The sequence below is a fragment of the Sceloporus undulatus genome, chromosome 10 (assembly GCF_019175285.1).
Source record: "Sceloporus undulatus isolate JIND9_A2432 ecotype Alabama chromosome 10, SceUnd_v1.1, whole genome shotgun sequence".
NCBI classification, from domain to species: domain Eukaryota; kingdom Metazoa; phylum Chordata; class Lepidosauria; order Squamata; family Phrynosomatidae; genus Sceloporus; species Sceloporus undulatus.
Window position 1 is genome coordinate 14,164,258 of NC_056531.1, and position 20,793 is coordinate 14,185,050.

The following is a 20,793-nucleotide window of genomic DNA, read 5'->3' on the forward strand; positions in this document are numbered from 1 at the left end:
AATGAAATGGGCCCCAAAGAATGGCATTGACTGTTGGTGTATTAACAGCAGCGAGAATGAGATGTCTGTACAAAGAAACGTTCAAGCAATCTTTTCCAGATCAGTATCTTCTGAGACAGCGTGGTATAGTGGCTTGAATGTTGGACTACAGTTCTGGAGACCAGGGTTCAAATCCCTGCTTGGCCATGGAAACCCACAGGGTAACCATGGGCAAGTCACACTCTCTCAAACTCAGGAGAAGGACCTGGAAAAACCCCTTGGAACAAATCTTGCCAACGATAGGGTTGCCTTAGGGCAGCGGTTCCCAAACTTTGGTCCTCTTAGGTGTTTAGGACTTCAACTTCCAGAAAACTAGCCAAGTTGGCCAATGGGCAGGCATTCTGGGATTGAAGTCCAAAACATCTGGAGGCCCCAAGTTTGGGAACCACTGCCTTAGGATCTCCAGAGGATGGAGGCAACTTGAAGGCACACAATGACAACTGCAGTAGAACACAGTATTTGGTGCAGGGGGTTAAAAAAAAAAATATAAGTGAAGAGGTTGTGACCATTGCCGTCACCAGCATGGCACACTTCTAAAAGGTCAGATTATCATTCCCATCATCCACAGACAGCTTGTTGGTGAGAGGTGTCATTCAACACATCTGGAAAACAAACCCGATGGAGGAAGGTAGCTCTATGAAGATCAAGAGTTTTCCAGTCCATACTAGAGGTCCCAGAGGTCCCAGGATGCAGCCAGGTTGCTCCAAGAAGAAAGGTCTACTGTCCCACTGGGGCCTTTTATATGCTCCAGGCAAAGGCTCCTCCCCCAGGCTCCACCCACTTCCCACAAAGTGGGAGGCCTTAAAGAGACAGGCCTTTGGTTTGGAGCCAAGCATTCCTTTCTCTCTTTAGGCTTGCCATATTGCTGTCACTCCACTCTTGGGCTGCATCCGCTTTGGAGAAATAATCCAGTTCAACACTGCTTTAACTGCCATGGCTCAGTGCTATGGAATCCTGGAGTTTGTAGTTTGTTGGGGCTCCAGAGCTCACTGACAGAGAAGGCGAAATGTCTCACAAAACCAGAATTCCCAGGATGCTATAACGTTGAGCCATAGCAGTGAAAGTGAGGTCAAACTGGATCGTTGCTGCAGTGTGGAAGTAGCCTTGGAAGAGGGGTGCAGTCCTCTCCTTGGAGTTAGGGCTTGCCGGTTCAGCAGTGGCACCCCTGACATTGGTGCCACCCTGTGCGGGTACCTGGTAGAGGATGACGACTTTTATTTTACTATGCTTTGAAGCATCGTTTGATGCTGTTTTGAATTTTTCTTTTGGAAATGTGCGTTTTTAAAAAAGAGAAATGTAGCTGAGTTATGTTTTCACTTTTCGTATTGAGAGTTTATTTTTATTGCATTGTGTTTTGAAAATATTGTGTGTGGTCTTAGATCCTGGGCTAGGAGAACAGCGGGATATAAATTCAATCAATCAATCAATCAATCATTTCTGGGAAACACATGGAAAAGGTGCTTTCTTTGGAGGACAATGCCCAGGTTTCCCCTGAGAGTAAAGGTGCACCTTCCTTCTTTAAACCATGCCCAAACCATGCCAGACTTGAACAGAGTCGCCATTGATTTCTTCCTTTGGTCTCCCTTCTTCTCAGATGGCAGTGCCATCTTCCGCGGATGCTTCCGCCGTCCAGAGAATGCGTCGTTGGCATTGCCAGCAAGCCGAGTGATGAAAAACATGTCAGTGGACCGCTGCGTTGACTTCTGCACAGAAAAGGTAAGAGGAGACGACAAAGTTCTGACCATAAATTCCACGCATCCATCCTTCTCCAGCCTGAAGCTTAGGTTGCGCCTGCACAGCAGAATGAATGCCACTTGACACCACTTTAACCGCCATGGCTCAATGCTGTGGAATTACAGGATTTGTAGTTCTGTGAGATCTTTGGCCTTCTCTGCCAGGGAGCTCTGGTGCCACAGCAAACTACAAATCTAAGGGTTCCATAGGACGGAGCCATGACAATTAAAGTGGTGTCAAACTGCATGAATGCTGAAGTGCAGATGCAGCCTCAGTTCAGCATTAGTCCGACTTAGAGGGAGCCTCGCAAAATGCCTGCAGCTGGCGAGTTACAACGTGTCCATCTCCCATTGATTTCAATGGCTGAAACTACGTAAGACGAACCCTGGCTTTTGCTCACGGGTGGGAATTATGCAGCACTCTAAATACTGTTGAATTGCAGCTCCTAGCAGCCCCAGCCAGCAGAGGCAATGGTAAGGAAGGATGGGCAATGCCGCACAACAATATCTGGAGGACTGCACTGTTGCCATCCATGTTTTAGTATCTGGGGCTCTCCAGATGTGTCTCTTATTTGTTCAGAGTTGCCCAGCACGTTTCGGAAAGCAATGCTCCTTTGCCAGAGAACACATAGTCCTTCATCTGGGCTTTCCTAAAAGACATTACAGAGCGCCTAGACATTTTGTCAGTTTGTTCCAGACGAGGTGAAAATATTCTCTACTGGAACATCGTGGGAGCTGTTTAATAAACACATGGACACTTTGAGGCCCAAGTGTCCCTCCTGGTATCGGTTGGTTTTCAGTGCCTCTGTCCTTGTTTCACTCTCCTTGCCTCCTGGACAAGTTGGACTACAACTCCCATCACTCACAGACTACATGGCCATGCTTTGTGAGGGAGGTTGGGGATCTGATCTCTCTGGAGGGCACCGGGGGGGGGGGGGGGGGGGGCACTGTAGTGGATGCAAAGGATGGGACTCGGGGCTGGTAACTATTAAGGTAGGATGGGAGGCTCACGCCAGGAGACCAAAGCTTGAAAAAGTTACTTTTTTGGGTTCCCAGAATCCCCCTGCCAGTGAAATACATAGCTGATCTAGGCTCTCAGATGATATTTTTGATCTGTCAGGGGAAAGGGGGACAGGTTTTCAGGTCTGCCGTAGACCTCTCTGTGCCCTTGTCACCTAGTTTTCCAAGCTAAGATATGCAAGCTCTTTGCTGCCTGGCATCCCTGGGATTAAATTGCCTGTCAGGCTTTGCCAGGGCCTCCATAAGTCTCCACTTGGAGCCTCAAATGAGGGCATGGATGAAATGCGCCATGGGCTTTTAGCGACCTTCCTCCAGGTGACAAACTCCCCCATTAGGTAAGCACCATTGGGCTATGATTTTTGAAAGCCCCATTGTACGCTGGGCTGCATAACCCCCCCCCCCCCCCCCCGACGCTAGTAAATAACTCCTTGCTGGCACAGCCACAATTTCCATGCCAGACAGAGGCCATCCAGGTGCAAGCATGGAAGAGAGGAGAAAGCGGGCCCTCCCCCTCACCCCCATGAATCGGTGCCCACCTTACCTCAACAGTTTGGGGGCTGAGGGTTTCTGGGCAAGGAACTGGATTCATCTGGCCCTAAGAAAGAGAGCTTGGAAAGAATTCATCCATGGAACAAGCATGATCTGTAACCAATTATTGGGAGAAAGGAGACAAGGGGCAACAGTGTTAGTGAAGTTGAAGGCAGTGTTAAAGTTTATGTCCCTCCAAAAGTACAACAACAATGCGTTGGTCTAGTCTGCATTTGGTAATTTTACAGATCCAATGCAATAAAATCCTGTTGGTGAATTGCAAATAACATACATCTTGGCACTGGCAAGAGGGTATCAAGGAGTCTGGATATGCATTGGGCACTTTGGAGGGATGCCAGGTACTTTGGGTGCACATCGCCATGCCTCACCATTGGCTGGCTAGGATTGAGAGGGCTTGCAGCCTGGAGGGCCAGATGTGGTGGAAGCTGTCAGTGGTGACACCAGTGGGGCAAGGAATCTGATTTGGGTTTTAGTCCAGATTTTAAAGGGCATGGTCCAAGGTATTGGAGTGGGCGTACCAATCTCCACGGGGAGGCTGATGCACACCTGTCACTCAACCCAGCGCATGGCCCCCAATGTGTCCAGAGCGCTGGAGTGAGGAGGCCTCATTTTTTAAACCACAGACACAAATATAGCACCTTCTCAGAAACAAAGGCAGAAACTATTCCCTGCAGGGTTTGCTGTCTCTCCGAAATGACTTGCAGTGTCTCCAAAGGAGATTGAAATCTTGCCCTCTAGCCAAGAAACCTGTCGGCCCAATTACAAGGCTGGGTGTGCGCGCGTGTGTGTGTGCGAAATTGCGGCTGTGGCAAGCACCCGCCGTGTTTTCCTGGGTGCTCTTGCTGGCTGGAAACATTCAGAATCCCATCCATTCTCCTGAAAGCAAACTGAAAGGCTAGAGCTTGGAATAGGCCCATTTTGCACTATAAATACTTCCAGATTTGGCAAATTATTATCCAAAAATGACCTTTCTCAAGCATTCTGCCTGGGATGGATGCTGGGAGTTGTAGTACAAAAGGACCTTTCCTATGCAGGCTGCTGAGGGGGATACTGGAAATGCGTTTAAAAAGGATCTTTCCTAAGCAGACTGCCTGGGGGGAACAGTGGGAGTTGTAGTCCAAACAAGACCTTTCCCAAGTAGGTTGCCTGGGGAATACTGCGAATCCTAGTCCAAAAAAGGATCTTTGCTGTTCTCTGGTCCAAAATGCCCTGGCTGGAGTTTATGGGCTGAACCTATCACCAAAATCATATGCCTTAGTCCTCACCTTCGTAACTTACCTTTCAAGGAGCACCAAACAGCGCATGCACTGCCTCACTTTATGTGCACAACAACCCTGTAAGGGAGGTCAGAGTGAGACAGTGAGGTACCCAAAGTCTTCTGAAGCGCTTTCTTAGTTGGGATTTATTTGGAGAGTGCATTCCACCAGACGCTTTCCGTGCATCGCTGCCCCATGGCATGGTGTGAGTGGGTTTCCTCTCTTGCTCTTGCTCAGGAATACCCGCTTGCTGCCCTGGCTGGTGACGCATGCCACTGTGGTTTCCCGACCACCCTCTTCACTTTGCACGAACGGGAGGACGAGCAGCTTTGTGCCCAGAAATGCAGCGGAGAGGAGTTTGAAAGCTGTGGCACCACCAAGTATTTCATCGTGTACCAGACTCAAGTGCAAGGTAAGAAGGGATGCCTGGGGGTTGGAGGAGGCCTTGCCAACACATCCATAGGCCTAGCCAGCACATCACGTCTTAAAATCTGTTCACAGACAACCGATGTATGGACCGGCGATTTCTAACAACTCGGGCCAAGCAGTTTGTTGCCCTGGCCAGCTTTCCAGGAGCGGGCAACACCTGGGCCCGGCACCTCATTGAACTCGCCACAGGCTACTACACTGGCAGCTACTACTTCGATGGTTCGCTCTATAACAAAGGTGAGGGCAAAGTTTCTTTTGGAGGGGTTGAAACTGGCAGCCAGTGGGTCAACTGTTTGAGGGTGTCTGTGTGAAGAATGCCAAGGGAGAGCCTTTGCCTTCAACAGGAATGCATTTGGGTAATACGGGGCTGTGGTAAAGAATCGAAAATATTTCCTAAGATCTCAAACACACTGACTAAATAATCCAGTTTGAGACTGCTTTAGCTGCCCTGGCTCAATGGAATTGATCACACAAAGGAGATTGGGAGTTTATCCCATGAATATCCTGGAAAAATCGTGTAATAACGCGAAATGATTTCACACGACGTCGCACAAAACCCGCCATGAAAGTGGTGATAAAGAAGCGTTGACATGCATCTTTTTACTTTTGGGATTTCAGGGCCAGTGCATTTCCAATATCTCTTTATTTGCGTAATTGCATGTGATAATCATTTGTGCTCACCATTTTGCTTCATTTGCAGCATGCTTTAAATGCGCTTTAATTTCTCTTTCATGCTGAAATTAGCTCCAGTGTGATAAACTCCAATGCTAAGGAATTCTAGGAACTGTTGTTTTGGGAGACATTTTGCCACCTCCGTCCGAGAGCTCTAGTGCCTAACTTTATCATTTCATCAACTCTGCTTTAGTTCAGAGGAAGGCTGTTGGTTCAGAATTGTCCCTGAGGTTTCTGGGTCAAAACCGGAGGTGTTACACACTAGATTGCAACCACAGTTGCGCACAGGTTGTCATCCAAACACACACACAGAGAAACATACACAGACGGAAACAGGACAGCAGGACGTTAGGAACGAACAAGTGAACCCGATGGGAAAGAGAGACTCCAACCCCCCTCAGATGCAGAGAAATCTTTGGATTTGCCACCTCAGTTTGTTATTAATTAATTAATTAGTTAATTGGCTGGAGGGCCTGCGGAGAGCCTCTGAAGCCAAGCCAAGGCAGCTCCTGTCGAGATTTGCAATTAGCAAAGCAGAATCCAGGTCACGTCTAAGGAGGTGGTCGGAGGAGCCAGCAGGGAGCAGCTACAATCAGGCGGAAGAAACAGGCAGGAAGGAGGCAAAGCCAGAGGCCCAGCGGGAGGCAGGAGGTGCCCGCCTGGCATAGTCAACAGGCAAGGGCACAGAACAACCCCAAACAAGAATGGGCAGCAAGGCAGAGAGAAACGGCATGCAAAGTACCTGTAACTTAGGCTGCATTCACACGGCAGAAATAGCGCCCACTTTAACTGCCCTGGTTCAATGCTATGGAATCCTGGAAGTTGGAGTTTGTTGTGGCACCCAAGCTCTCAGACAGAGAAGGTTAAATGTCTCCCAAAACTGCTACCCAGAATTCCGTAGCACTTAGCCATGGCAGTTAAAGTGGTGTCAGACTGGATTATTTCTGCACTGTGGATGCAAACCCTGCCAACCTGTCCTTTCCAGGGGAGCTTAACATTCACTAGTTCAATGCCTAGAAAACCTCCATCAGTCTGCAGATCATTCACCGTGGCTGAAAGTGGATGCAAAACTGCAAAATTCAAGAAGTGGTCCGGTAAGCTCAAGGCCTGGGATGCAAGACCTGTCCGAGGGGAAATCCCCCTCTATCCGCATAGTATGCTGAGCCCTCCAACTGCCCCCAATCTGAGAGGTCATATCGCCAAATCTGGCTAAGGCCTCAGCCTTCCTGGGATTGCTCTCTCGGCTCCTCGCTCTCGCTCTCAGGTCTCAGAACTAGCATGCAAGCAGACTGACTTGGCACAGAGAGACACATGCATCCCTGGTTTATGAGACTTCTAACTGGTTGCCTGGAGACCAAACCTGTGGCTTCCTTGGAAGACTGGCATCTTGAGAGATTCAAAATATCCACAGGCGAGAAAGATGGACAGCCCTCCTCCTAGCAAGACCTGCTAGGAGGAACCCAGCTTGGGGAGATGAGGAGTGGGCTGAGGTTTAAGGATTCAGCAAGGGAAGGATGCAGGTGCCTGGCTGTGACTAGAAAGCCTCCTAGTCCTCTAGCCAACTAGCAAGAGCACAGAGCAGAACTGACAAACAGAGAGGCACAGACTGAGAGCCCATCCCCACTGCAGAAATTATCCAGTTTTGCACCACTGTCATGGCCATGGCTCCATGCAATGGAACTGTAGGCATTGTACAACTACAGTGCCCAGAATTCCATCGCATGGAGCTATGGCCGTGAAAGTGGTGCCAAATCGGATCATTTCTGCAGTGTGGATGCAGCCCGAGAAGTAAACTCCTGATCCTGTGGAGAAGAGAGGCCAGAGACTCTGGGGAGGGGAGCAAAGCCTCCAGTTTAACATCCCAATAGAGAAGCTGAAGGCAACGGGTCTGTTTCTGTTCTTGCTTCATTTTCACCATTCTTTGAGAAGGCGGTTGGGATTTACTAGAAAGAATCAGGGCTGGGTGGGTAATAACTGCTGTCAAGTCGATTTTGATTTATGGCATCCCCATGGCGTAATGGTTTGAGCATTGGACTATGACTCTGGACACATGAGTGTGCCCCACAGAGGTCCCATGGCAAAACCTGATCTATCCCTGAGCTGGGCAAATATGCTGCCTCCCTATTCCAGGCCTTTTTCTCTGGAGTTTTCTTTACCTCCCTTCTCCTTCTTCAACATCCCTTTCTTTCTCTGCTTCTCAAACCCATGCTTCACGTTCCCCTTTTCCTTCCCCTCTGCTTTTCCGGAAAGGGTTCAAAGGCGAGCGCGACCACTGGCGAAGTGGGCGGACGATTTGCATCAAGACTCATGAGAGTGGGCAAAAGGAAATCGAGGCCTTTGACGCGGCCATCTTGCTGATCCGCAACCCATACAAGGCCCTCATGGCAGAATTCAACCGGAAATATGGCGGCCACATTGGATTTGCTTCTCATGCCCACTGGAAAGGAAAAGGTACGTTCAAGAACCTGTCTGAGATTTCGTCTGAAATTTCATCAGACCCCTGGAATTGAATGCTCAGTCTGTTTAGGATGATGCCACCTCTGAGGCTGCTTTGGACTACAGCTCCCAGGTTCCCCCATGCAGCATGGCCGTGCTGTCTGAGGGATTCTGGGAGTCCCAATCTGAAACAGGTAACCTTTCCCACCCACCCCTTGCTGACTAATGCATTGGACTGTCTCCCTCTCTTCTTCCAGAGTGGCCCGAATTTGTCAAGAACTATGCCCCTTGGTGGGCGACACACACCCTCGACTGGCTGAAGTACGGCAAGAGCGTCCTCGTGGTCCACTTCGAGGACTTGAAGCATGACCTCTTCATCCAGCTCAAGCGGATGGTCAGCCTCTTGGACATCACCGTCTTGGAGGACCGGCTCTTGTGCGTCGAGGGCCAGAAGGATGGCAACTTCAAGCGCTCTGGCCTGCGCAAGCTGGAGTATGACCCTTACACCCCAGAGATGAGAAAAATGATCAATGGCTACATCAAAACCGTGGACACAGCCCTGAAACTCAGAAATCTGACAGGGGTCCCAGAGGACTACTACCCGAGATGATGGTCGTGGCGGAGGGGGACGTGTTTTTGACTGGGAGGCCCCGACTGGGCCCAGGAAGGGGCGGCCTGGTCTCCTGCCCCCCAGCCAGGAACTATTTCCACCCAGTGGGTGGTTTTCCTTTTGGTGCTCACCCGCTGCTTGCTGTTAATGAATTCCCTTGCATGAGCAAAGTGCAGTCGTCCCCCACCGTTGTTGATAGAGGACACCTTGGCAAACCCATTCACCCACCCCACTCTTATGTTTGTCAGGCACTGCGCTACAGAACGGAACTCGGCCTTTGCTGCTACTGCGCCAGAAAACCTTTGCTTCCTCTGGACCCCGGCCCCAAGAACGCAGACCGTTTCCCTTCTTTTCTGGTAGGTTGCAACACTCTCATGCTTTGAGGGCCATCATGCTAGGCATCTTCCTAGCCCTGGCAGAAAAAACCAGTGGTCATTTGGGATGGCCTTTGGTGTTTACTAGGTTTCTCAGGAAGGTCCGGATGGCACGCAGGGTGGGGGTCTCCATTCCTGAACATGTAGGCCTTGAGGCACACCTAGACATGATGCTCCTAGGTAGGACTCATCCATGGAGCACAATGAGGTAGTGGACTCCCAAAGGATGTGCCATCTCAGAGCTTGGACCAGTTACTTTGGGGGGACTTCAGCTCCCAGAATCTCCCAACCAACCTGTCAGCTGGGGAATGTTGGGAGTTGGAGTCCTCCCCGCTCCCAAAGTAATTGGTCTTTGAGCTCTTGCTGCTCGAGGAGGTAGTTGTTTTGAATCCCACCCTTTTCAAAGAACCACACAGCTCCCTGAATATAACAACAAAAAGGTCAACTTTGGACACCTCAAGACTGCTGTCCTTAGTCCGTAGAGCAGGCAGGGGGCCGCATGGCCTTCCAGACGCTGTTGGTATACAACTCCCATCAGCCTTAGCCAACACAGTCAATGGGGAAGGATCCTGGGTGTTGCAAGCCAATGAGACGTGGAAGGTTGTGGCCCATCCCTGGTTGAGAACTTCTCAAAGCATTCATCCTCCCTTCACTTTCAAATAGGACCCGTGGAGAATTGTACATATGTCTTTTGGGGAATGTTGGAGAGCTTTGGAGATGACCAGGGCTTTTAATCCGTCCTCCGATATGACTGCTCTCCCCATAGGATGAGAATCCTAGCAATGCCCACCGCTTGTCGCTGGCTTCTTTTGCATCTCCAGTTAAGTCTTGGAAATGTGTGTCTCTCTTTCCCCTTCTGTCTTTCTCTGGGTCTGAGGAAAGCAAAGAGATTTTGGCCACCATGAAGACATCTAATTTCCCCCCTGCATTTTGGAGAAAGGGGAAACAATCAGACCATTCCCAAATGGACTGTTCACATCACTTGGGGCTTTGGGGTATGTCGACAGCATGCGTATTTTCTTCTTCTTTGCTCCCCCCACAATGAGCCCCAAAGGCTCCAAGGTGACTTTTCTGCTCCTGAATGTATTTGGGAAGGGGCAGTGACAGCAACCATTTTATGGGATGGGGAGGACTACTTTGTTTTGAGCCTCGGTTTAGCAAAAGCCACGTCCGTTTTGTTTGCCTCTCGGAGACCAAACCGTCCTTAGCGCAAGTCAGCTCTGGTTTCTGCCTTTCCCTCTCCATCTCTGGGGTCGTCCCCCAAAACTGCTGGACTCTGTCTGAACAATCCTCAGGTCAAACGCTGCCCATTAAACCAATGTTTTCTTAATATTTCTATGGTGGCGTTGTGTGGTTTTTTGGGGAGGGGAGGAAGACAGGTTGCATGCTTTCTCCCTCGCCACCAAACTGCTGAAGCAGCTGAGGAAATGCGACCCTCTTTGGTTTCTCAAAGATGTGGGCCCAAAGCTAGACCCCCTGTTTCTCTGGGTGTTGCTTGAGCCAGGGAAGATGTGGCCTGCTTTTTCGGTTCAAAAGGCCTCCACTTGTCCCTGGATCCCTCTTCCATTTCCATCTCCCCTCGCTTCCTAGAGTTTTCTGTCTTTTTCGTCCTGTGCTGACCATGGTGCTGAATACCAAATCGAGCTGCTGCCAGCTTGGTCTCTCCTGAGACTTCCCATCTTGGGCGGTTTGGTTCAGGCGCAAAGGATGTGACCAGCATACTTCCCAGAAACCATGGAGCAGGGAAATAGGTTGCCTTGGCTCTTGCAGGCGAGCCCACAGGCAGCATGCTCCGGCCCTGGCCAGTCCTCTCTGCTTCCACTATTTATGGCGAGCCAGAATTCACTGGAGAACACGCTTATGAAATATTAGCCGTGTGGCAAAACGTATTTCCAAGGGCTATTAAGATGATGAAGATGATGATGATGATGATTATGATGATGATGATAGGAACCATGAGGAGCTGGAGGAGGGAGAGCAGAGGGGAGGAAGGGGTTGTGGGAGCAAAGGCTGGAGAAATAAATTATCTTCACGGTCACATCCAGTGTTCATACTAGGTCTCCCAGAGGTGTCCCTTTTTCCTCAGCCCTTCATCGATGATGGTGGTGATGGTGGTGGTGGTGACAGTGACAACGACAGAATCATGCAAACATACAGCTGGAGGGTACCCCCAAAGGCCATCTAATCCAACCCCCTTTAATGCAGGAAGTCACAACTAAAGTACCCCCAAAAGATGTCCAGCCAACCTCTGTTTAAAGCCCTCCAAGGAAGGAAAGTCCATCCTCCCCAGACAGTCTGCTCCCCTGTCAAACAGCTCTTCAATTCCTCATGTTTAGGTAAAATCTCTCTTCTTGTAATTTCAACCAATGGGTTCTTATTCTAGTCTCTGGAGCAGAGGAAAACAAGCCCATTCCACTTTCTGTATGCCCATCCCTTCATGTGTTTAAAGGGACTTCACCTCTTGGCCTTCTCTTCTCCAAGCTAAATATACCAAACTCCCTTCGACTTTGGATTTTCAGGCCTTTTGCTAACAAGTCCCCCCTTTTCTACCCGGTTCATAAACTCAAAAAATTCAAAGAACAAACATGGAAATGTCTTCTAAAACACAACCAAGCATCCTGATGGTAGCAGCAAAAGACAAATCATACCCTTGCTTTTTATCTGAAAGATGGTACAAAAAGATATGTTTGAACCTGGTCCTTGAGAGGGAAGGACACAAGGAGGACAGAAAAGCCAGACCCGGATTCCTGCTCCAAGAGAACGTCAGAGCCAAGGGGCCATCACTGAGAAAGCCCCACAAGTATTCCTTTGGTCTGCATCTTCATTTTGTTCCACTATTCACACTCCTCACACGCATTCAGAGATGAGAGTACTGTTTTGCTGCACTGTCTCTGCTTTCCGTGAATTTCGCAAAAGGATACACAATTATAACTGTGTAACAGTCAAAATTATGAATTTTAGGATCCCCAGGGTGCAGAACTGGATGCTTTAGGTTTGAAAATGCAACTAGAATCCTGTTGGGGACTTAGATTTTTGCAAGTGGAAGTATGCCTCCGGGAATTAGAATCAGGCCGTTCCGTAACATCTGTATCCAGTAAAGGGCTGCTGTCGTGTTACTACGCAGTCAGGAAAGAGGACTCCGGCCTGCATGTTTTGTAGGGAAAATCCAAAAGAATGCGACCGTACTCGAGGTGACCAAAGTTTCTGAGGTCTTCTGGAGGTCCTCTGCTCTAACCAAACGAAGAGAGACTCTGGAAGGAAAGCCAGGGCGGCCTTCTGGTCTGAGGGAGACATGTGCCGCCTGCGCTTAGCAAGAGCGGCTGTCAAATTATCTGGTTGCTTCCCGTATGTTGTTTGGCGGTGCTTTCCAAAAACCATGTTGGAAGCATATTTACCCTGTCTTTTTATTCGAAGTAATGTCATTAAGATCAGGCAGTGTCTCTCCGACAGATTTATAGGACCACATCATTATCCGCTCCTGTCATTAAGTTAGTGGAGCTGAACAGCCCCAGAATGAGAGGAGTCGGAATGGAGACCGACCCGGCGGGGAGGGCGAAGCGGCAGCAAGTGATGGCAAAAAGGCCAGAGAGGGGGAAAGGTTCTCTTCTTTTTAGAGGACAACTCCCATAATCCCCCAGCCATCTCCTCCATTCCCAGAGGAGTTCTCCATCTCAGGTCTAGGCCAATATGCTGCTCCACTACTACTACTACATCATCATCATTATCATCTACATCATCATCATCATCATCATCATCATCATCATCATCATCATCATCATCGCTGTTGTTGTTATGTGCCTTAAAGATGGAGACCCTAAAGGGCTTTGTTGGCAAGATTTCTTCAGAGGAGGTTGTTCCCCGAATTCTGTCGCATGGGGCCAGGTGTCAAGTGTGTTAATTCTGCCATGTGGGTGCAACCGTTGTTGCCTTTCCTGCATGGCAAACCGGCCTTCTTTAGTTATTGTGACCTCCTCTTCATTTTTCTTTTCTTATTCTCAGACCGTCCTCCTCCCCGGGAGTCCAAAGCCCAAAGCAGACCAAGTCGGTCTCCCATCTTGCACAGTTGCTGTAGCAACACTCCTTCCAATTTCTAACCCTGGGAAGGTTAAAAATACTTCTGGGTGGGCGACTCTTTCGGAAGACGGAGAGGAATGACTCAAAAACAGAACCACAAAAGGTGGGGATGTGTTGGCTCGGCACGCGGCGACATCTGCCATTTTGGCTGATAGAAAGGGAGACAGGGTTCCTGAGCGCCCCCGGCTTTGCTGTCACTCCGGCAAACTTCCAGCCCAATCAGGAAGTCTTCCTAAGCTCTTCCTGTCCAGGGCCCAGCCAAGGTCTGGAGCAATTACGCTGCTGCTAGGGATGCTCCAAAGTGTAGTACTGGTGCCTTGCCACATGGGGGTGCTGTATGGAGACTCAAGGAGGCTTGGTTCTAGGCCAGTGATGGTGAACCTTTTACAGACTGAGTGCCCAAACTGCAACCCAGACCCCACTTATTTATTGCGAAGTGCCACATCCCTCTGGCTTTCTAGTAAGAAACTCTGCCAAACTCTGTGCTAGGGCGACAGCATGTGTGCCCACAGAGAGGGCTCTGAGTGCCACCTCTGGCACGCGTGCCATAGGTTCGCCATCACTGTTCTAGGCTCTCGGTTCTAGAGTTGCCATGCGGATGTTCGAGAGCGGTCCCTAGACTCCTTTGGTTGTATATGACTGGGGCTGATTCGTTGTAAGTTAAAATGGCAGAGACAGCCTAAGCAGCTAAAAACCATGTTGATGGTATTGGCATGCCTTCCGGTTGCTTCCAGCTGATGGAACATCTATCCTTCTCAGAAAAAGGTGTTCAGAGGGAGATTCTCCTTTACCTTCCTCTGAGGCTGAGAGAGTGTGACTTGTCCAAGGTTACCCAGTATGGCTGGAGAAGATTTGAACCCTGATCTCCCGGAGTCCCAATCCAACACTGGCTCACAAAATATGGTAGCCTTCTCTGAAGGTTTTCTTGGCCAGATTTCTTCACAGGAGGTCCACCATTGCGCCAGAGCTCTCCGAGAGAGAAGGTGAATATCTCACAAAACTACAACCCCCAGGATTCCATAGCATTGAGCCATCACAGTTAAAGTGGTAGCAAACTGCTTTATTTCTGCAGTACAGATGCAGCCCCTTTCAATGGCAGGATCAGAAGTAAATTCAGTGCAAGCACCTATTGGCCCTCTCAGCTTTGAAGGAGGAAACTCTTTAAGCCTGATGGCATTTGGAGACGTTAAAAAGAAACATGCCACATCCCAGACTGAAAATGGAAGAAATCCTGCCAAAAAAGACTCCCCAGGAGGAACATGCATGACCTCTGAGGAAAGCCAAAGGGAGCATCCTGCGCACGGTGGCTTTGCATTTTGTGGTTTTTCAGAGGTTTGCTGCAATCAGGGGAAAGGGGATGCGGAAAAACATCATGAATACAATGTTGAGGGGGTCTAAGATAAGCAAATAGGCCTCAAGTTGTCAGCAAAGTGGTTTGCTTCTAACTTTGGGGGGATTGGTGCATACATACAAAAAACGTGGGATTTTCTCCCCCCACCCCTCGGCGGTCGGCGGCGCGCGGATGTATGCCAATGGGGGGGTTCTTGGCGGTCCAGACCCCCCTTCCGTAGAAAATGGAATGGTGTGTGCTGCCTGCGCCGCCGCCACCCAAGGCCCCAATATAATGGTGGCTGGCCACTTAGTCTGGACCCACCCCCCTTCCTAACTCCTGGCTAGGTCCCCCCCCGTGAAATCTCCAGCCAATTCTGGCTGTTGTTTTAATGAGAATTGGAGGGGGGGCTGTATGGAAGAATTGATATCTAGAGACCCCTCCACTCACAGAAAAGCAATAAAACGTGTGGGGAGATGAGAGCGATAAATCCGACAAGCGCTTCCCATTCATTCTCCCAACAAAGGAAACATGTTTATTTATCACTTTTACTATTTTACGTAAAATTTACAGTCTGCAACATGCCAGAAAACCGGGGCAATAATTTAAATGGCATCCTAAGCAAGGACTGCAGCAGCAAAGAAAGAGAGCAGGGCTCCAATATGTCTTCCTTTTTCTAAAGCCCGCATCCCTGTTTTGGCAAACAAAAGGGGGTGATTTATCGGAGGAAAGACACACAGCTTTATTTCAGGAGGCTGTCAGCTCACTTGGACACTGGCGCACAAACCCAGCAATTATGGAAAGGAGCACGCTCAACCCAAAAACCGGACTGGTGTCATCCGGAATAATCTCACTAAATGTTGGCAATGATCTGAAATTGGAAGGAGATAAGGATGTCGCAAAGGAGAGGGAGAATGGTGTGTGATTGTGCAACAAGGCAGAACCGCAACAGACCCGGGCCTGAACATGACAGCTGGGGAGGACAGCCACAAAGCCAGCACTCCAAGGCAGCAACAGAAAAGGGAAAGAAAGATTTGGTTTCTTAAAATGGCCATCTTTAAATGCTCAGGGACATAATGGCCCCGACGCCCTCTTAACATATTGATAATATTCAGATGCAGACATATGCCACAGCTGCACTGCACAACCCTCTCACAGAATGGCAACGTTGCACAACACATGTCAATGAACAAAGCATGGCACACAACCACAGTGCAAAGTACAGGATAGACAACCACGATGCAAAGCGTAGGAATATCCGGAAGGCTACCGAGGGAGAAGCAAACCCTGCCCTAGGGGAATGCTGGGAAATGGAGTTCCGCGCATCAATTGCCTAGAGCACAGGTGAGCAATTGCACAGTTGTCCCATGCTTCCAATTTTGAGCTTAGGAAAAGTACCTGTTTTGGACACCAACTCCAAGCATGTGCAGTCTGTTGTGGGGCCGCTTTGGGCCCCACAACAGACTCCAACTCCTAGAATTCCATAGCCTTGAGCCAGGGCACTTAAAGCGGTGCCAAACCAGGTTATTTCTCCAGTGTGGATGCAGCCCAAGAAATTCAAGAAATTGATTTCCTGCTAAAAGACGCGAATGTTGCTGGTGCATCAGCCTCTGCCAAATGGCAAAGAAAACCCCCTTGTTCAAAGTGAGTCCCTGCCCAGGGTTTTAAAGTGCATCTCCTCAAACCCGAGAGAATTGTCCTGACAGCTGGCGAGTTGCATCTCCAAAGCAAAAGAGGTTTGACTGTTGCTTTCTGCCATCCTCCGAGGAAAAGCCGTTGACACCTGACCGAAACAGATGTTGCTCCCCTGACATCCCTTTACCTATTTTGTCTCTCTCGTTTCTCAGGCCGGAACCTGACATCAGCTGTCGACACCAGATGGGCCACTGGTGGGTCGATCCAGCGAGACGCTTTGCCAAGAGCGCAAGGCCCGCAGTGGCTCATTTCCAATGGAGATGAGCTCTCCAACTTGGCTTGCACGTCCCGGCAATGATCGGAAGAGATGCCTCAAGCCTGGCACACTTGCTTACGATTTGTGCTTCAAGTTCTGCTCCAGTTTCATTAACCTGCGTGACATGATTTATGCAAGGCTGGGATTCATCCCCAGAAACAGCCACCTTGGGAATGAAATCTGGAGACTCGCCATGATGCGGAGATAAATGGAAGCAGCCGATTCGAGGTCGGGCTGGTGGCACCATGCTTAATGCAGTCCGGACAGGAGACCTCCTGCTCTGTGGCAGTTCATCCAAGTCTTGCTTTGCTGGTCAGGTCAGTTTGGCCTTCCCAGCGGCCGGCTTCTCAAGCATGCTCTGACAGAGAAATGAGTCAAGGAGGAGGGAAAAGCTGAAAAAAAGAATGAACCAAAGAAATGAGCAGAATACAGTTTGAAGAAACAGCAGGCAGATGGAGGGGACTGTGCAACTTTATGCTCATGGAGTTGGGCACTGGGAGTCAAGACCATTTTGTTAGTGAATTGCAATATTGTGCAACCAAAGCCTCAATCCAAGCATAGAGTAAATACCTGCACATGGAACAAGCATGTCAAATTGAGCTGGGCGACTCGCTGGTAGTGAAAGCAGAGGTTTTGGATGCGGGTGCAACATCCTTGCCTCCCTAAGGCCGCAATGCTTGCTCTGGTTGCACTGTAGCCACAGCCTGTCCTTCCCTTCTTGATCCTTCCCCCAGACCATTGCCTTCTTTCCCCAATCTTCCCCGCAAACAGCTTTCCCCAACTGATGAGTGGTACATAACCCCCAGGTTAAACCACCGGCGCAAAAGACCGCTTGGGAAAGCTAATATTTGATTTCCCTCTTCCCTTCTTGTTTGCCTATTTAATAAAACACAACCCTCCACCACATACAAATAGGCCTAGACTCAGCTGTTGCTGCTTACCCAGAGGAGAGGGCGTCTTGGCGCAAGGGCTCTCCCTTCCTGGGCTGATGGTTGCCGGAGAGAGCATGGCGCTTTCTCCCATCATGGTGAGGCAGGCGCACTTGAGGCCTCTTGGCACAATCCGGTAGCACAAGGGGGCACAAGGTGTGCCCCTGGGGCCTAAGAATATAAATCTTCATGAATGTGTCAAATGGGCAGGGAGGAATATTTGCATCCGTTTCCTTCCTGCTGCATGAGAGCCCTCCAAAAAGCACCATTTTTGAACAGTTTTGGAGTTTGAGACTTATTCTGCAAAACCTTGTGGGTTTTTCTGGCACAGGAATCGGTGATTCGCTGCGCAAGAAGCATTTTATGTCATTTTTAATTTTATTAATTTTTAAAATTGAGGGATAGGGTTTAGCATGAGAGCCAATTTGGCATAGCGGTTTGAATGCTGGGCTATGACTCTGGAGGCCAGAGCTTGCTTCTCCGCTCAGCCATGAAACCCACTTGGGAAGGTCACACTCTCTCAGCCTCAGGGGAAAGCCATTGCAAACCTCCCAGAATCAACTTGAAGGCACTCAACAACAACAACAACAACGGGCTTCGCACATTAGAAAACTGCCTTTATGCCTGAAATAAACACTGACTTACCGCATGGGACCTGCCAGCTGCCACTGGTCAAAGGTATCTTCAACTACTTTGCCTCTCGCAAGGTGCTCTTTCAATGTCCAGTCACGCACGGGTCCAAATTGTGCCAAGCTGGGTTGCTAAGCCTTGCTGGTTGTTCCCAAGTCCTTGCTACCTCCGTCTTTGCTGCCCACCATAATATGGACACAAAATCTTTGCGGGAGACCTCTTCATTTGTAGCATCCTAAACAGGAAGAATAGATAAAGGAATGCTCAGCTGTAGAGTCAGATTCCTCATAGAAACTGGCACAAACAGAGTTGTGGAGTGCATCTATGCTGTAAAAATAGCAGTTTGACACCACTTTAAGTGCTGTACCTCCATGTTATGGAATGCTGGGGTCTGTAGTTTCACAAAATCTTTAGCCTGCTCTGCCAAAGAGTGCTGGTGGCTCACAAAAACCACAAATCCCAGGATGCTGTAGGATGGAGCCATGGCAGTTAAAAAAGTGGTGTGAAACCACATTATTCCTATAGTGTAGATGCATCTGATGTCAGCTTAAAATGGGCCCTCAGTGAGATACATTCAGGGCCACCCTGCTGCCTTTTCCCCACTTTTTTGGGCGGAGGACCTGCAGTTCTACAGCTCTGGACAGTTTCAGCTCTGAAAAATGACCCTTCTGTTTACTTTGCAAGAGTTACTTTGACTCCCTGAATCCCCATGGACTGAGGAGGGCAAAATGCACAAAAATACAAACTTTTTTTAACGTTGTGACCTGGAAACCACCCCAGTGTGTCTTGGGGAAGGTGGCATTGCCATCTGAAGAACCCCAAGATCCGGAGGGTCTCCACCTGTCCCAATTAGAGAAGAGCCACTGAATTATTTGTCGAATGATGTGTCAGCGTGTAAGGAAAGCCCATTGATCCAATAGGCCTACTTTAGTCAAGTCTAACAAGAGGATTCCTTTGACGTCTTGTGAAGGAATGCTGTGTGGCAGCACCCCTTCTCCTCCTCATTCCAGCAGTTCTGTTCCCCCCAGTTTCTTTAATCTCCCAACAAGTGGCCAACCATATCTGCCTCTGTATTTGTGTCAGCGTGATGTGTTCGCCCTCAGATACGATCTAGCAAATCGTCTGTTATGCTTATTTGAGAGAGAATTATTAACAACAGGGACAAGACTACTATCTGCTTTGGAGCAATTTACATCTCGCTTGGCGTCATCCGACTCTGGAGGACGATCTTCCCGTCTTGGCTGGATGGCACTTTCAAGTGGATCCCTTGGGCATCTTTGCACAGAGCGTCAGCTTCTCTCCCGGCTCTGCACCTTGGCAAAGATCCCTCTGACTTCCACGTGTCGAAAAAGGAAAGTGAACAGGGGCAAGCCCTTGGATCTAAACAATTCACCTTATTGGTGACACCACCTAAAATTTATTTGGACCACTAGGACCTGGGGTGAATCTGGCCATGTTGGGATGGCATCACCACCTTCCTCAGGACACCTTGGGGTGGTAGCTTCCAGGTTTGTGGCAGGTTTTTCCCATCTCAAGTCTTGAAACGCCTCTCTTAAGACGGCCTGCAAGAGCTTTAGCCTAAAATATGTGGATATTTTTGCTCCCAGAATTTTTGTCTCCATCCAGTTCCCTGCTAACATTTGGCCCTGGAATGGAATGAGCCCCTTGGGGTGAAAAAGATTCAAGAGCGTCAGGGACGTAGCTAGGATTTTAGGAAGGGGGGGATCCAGACTAAGTGCCACCATTATAATGGGGCTTGAGTGCGGTGGCACAGCAGCACACACCATTCATTTTCTAATGGAAGGGGGGGGGTCCGGACCCCCAGATCCCCCCCCCCTTGGCTACCTCCCTCGGAGCGTGATCCTATACCATCCTTGGTGGATGGGGGATTCTCCAGCATAAAACTAACACATTGACCCCATCAGTGATCTTTCTTCTAGTCCCATATGGATGGCTTCTTCCTTCTTGGGCCCATTCTTGAAGTGTCGCCATTGAAGTCTTTTACAGACTGGAATCCAAGAATACTTTCACCCAGGTGAGAGCTTGGAAAGGTTCCTTCTTGGACCACTGCTCCCCAAAACCATTGCGGATAGAGCTCAAACTGTAACTTTCCCAAGATCTGCCAGTAGGAACCTGAGTTTGAAGATCAGCTTCAAAGGCTTTGCTCTCCTGTCTGATTCATCTCTGCTGCAGGTAAGACGCTAGAGACAGGGCTTTCTCTGTGGTGACACCGCCATTCCCAAACTTTCTGCCCTGGAAAAGCTGGTCTCTCTCCTCCTTTTCCCACTTTCAAGCAGTCTATGACAATCTTTCTATTCAGACACGCCTTGGATGCATGGTATCAGTTATTCTTGTGTTCCTGTAACCCTTCCCCAACCCTGGTGCCTTCCAGGACTACAACCTGGGCAACATCTGGCTGGAAAGCAGTCTGTGTGGAAAGGATCTCAGGGCCTTAGTCGACCACAAGCTAAACATGAGTCAAAGGTGTGAGGCAGAGGCCAAAACTCCCAACAAAATCCTGGAGTGCATCCCCCAGGATCTCAGTGCTGGTTTCACCATTTTGCCTCTGGCTAAGAGGATAGAGTCAGATGCTTTTTCCAGTCCTGCCTGCTCTCTGTAAAGTATGAGATGGGCATGAGATGGCCATGAGGGACAGTTTCATGGGCGTTTCAATACACTGCGGTGTGGGAACTGTGCAGGAGGAAGGGAATACTAGCCAACAAAGTGTTCGTGCACACTGCACATTATTTATTTTACTTAT

At 49.3% G+C, this 20,793-nt stretch overlaps 2 protein-coding genes and 1 long non-coding RNA gene across 5 annotated transcripts in view; 1 reads left to right on the forward strand and 2 right to left on the reverse strand.

The window, feature by feature from the left end:
- The window catches only part of WSCD2 (WSC domain containing 2), a 42,130-nt gene extending 31,680 nt beyond the window's left edge, over positions 1–10,450 (forward strand). Inside the window, exons 5-9 of the mRNA XM_042441413.1 lie at positions 1,634–1,755; positions 4,835–5,009; positions 5,099–5,263; positions 7,949–8,149; positions 8,392–10,450. Of these exons, the coding sequence (XP_042297347.1) occupies positions 1,634–1,755; positions 4,835–5,009; positions 5,099–5,263; positions 7,949–8,149; positions 8,392–8,744 (1,016 nt within the window). The 3' untranslated portion in view covers positions 8,745–10,450. The remainder of the gene's footprint in view (positions 1–1,633; positions 1,756–4,834; positions 5,010–5,098; positions 5,264–7,948; positions 8,150–8,391) is intronic.
- The window catches only part of HECTD4 (HECT domain E3 ubiquitin protein ligase 4), a 426,162-nt gene that overhangs the window by 317,136 nt on the left and 88,233 nt on the right, over positions 1–20,793 (reverse strand). The window lies entirely within an intron of this gene.
- On the reverse strand, positions 1,164–19,211 carry LOC121916413. Of its 3 annotated transcripts, none has more exons than XR_006100869.1 (4): positions 18,959–19,211; positions 18,048–18,267; positions 3,334–3,434; positions 1,164–1,742 (listed from the first exon to the last, which is right to left on the reverse strand). It is a non-coding gene; the product is annotated as an uncharacterized LOC121916413 (long non-coding RNA). The 3 variants fall into 3 exon arrangements; XR_006100870.1 differs by having other exon boundaries at positions 18,779–19,211; XR_006100868.1 differs by having other exon boundaries at positions 18,400–19,211.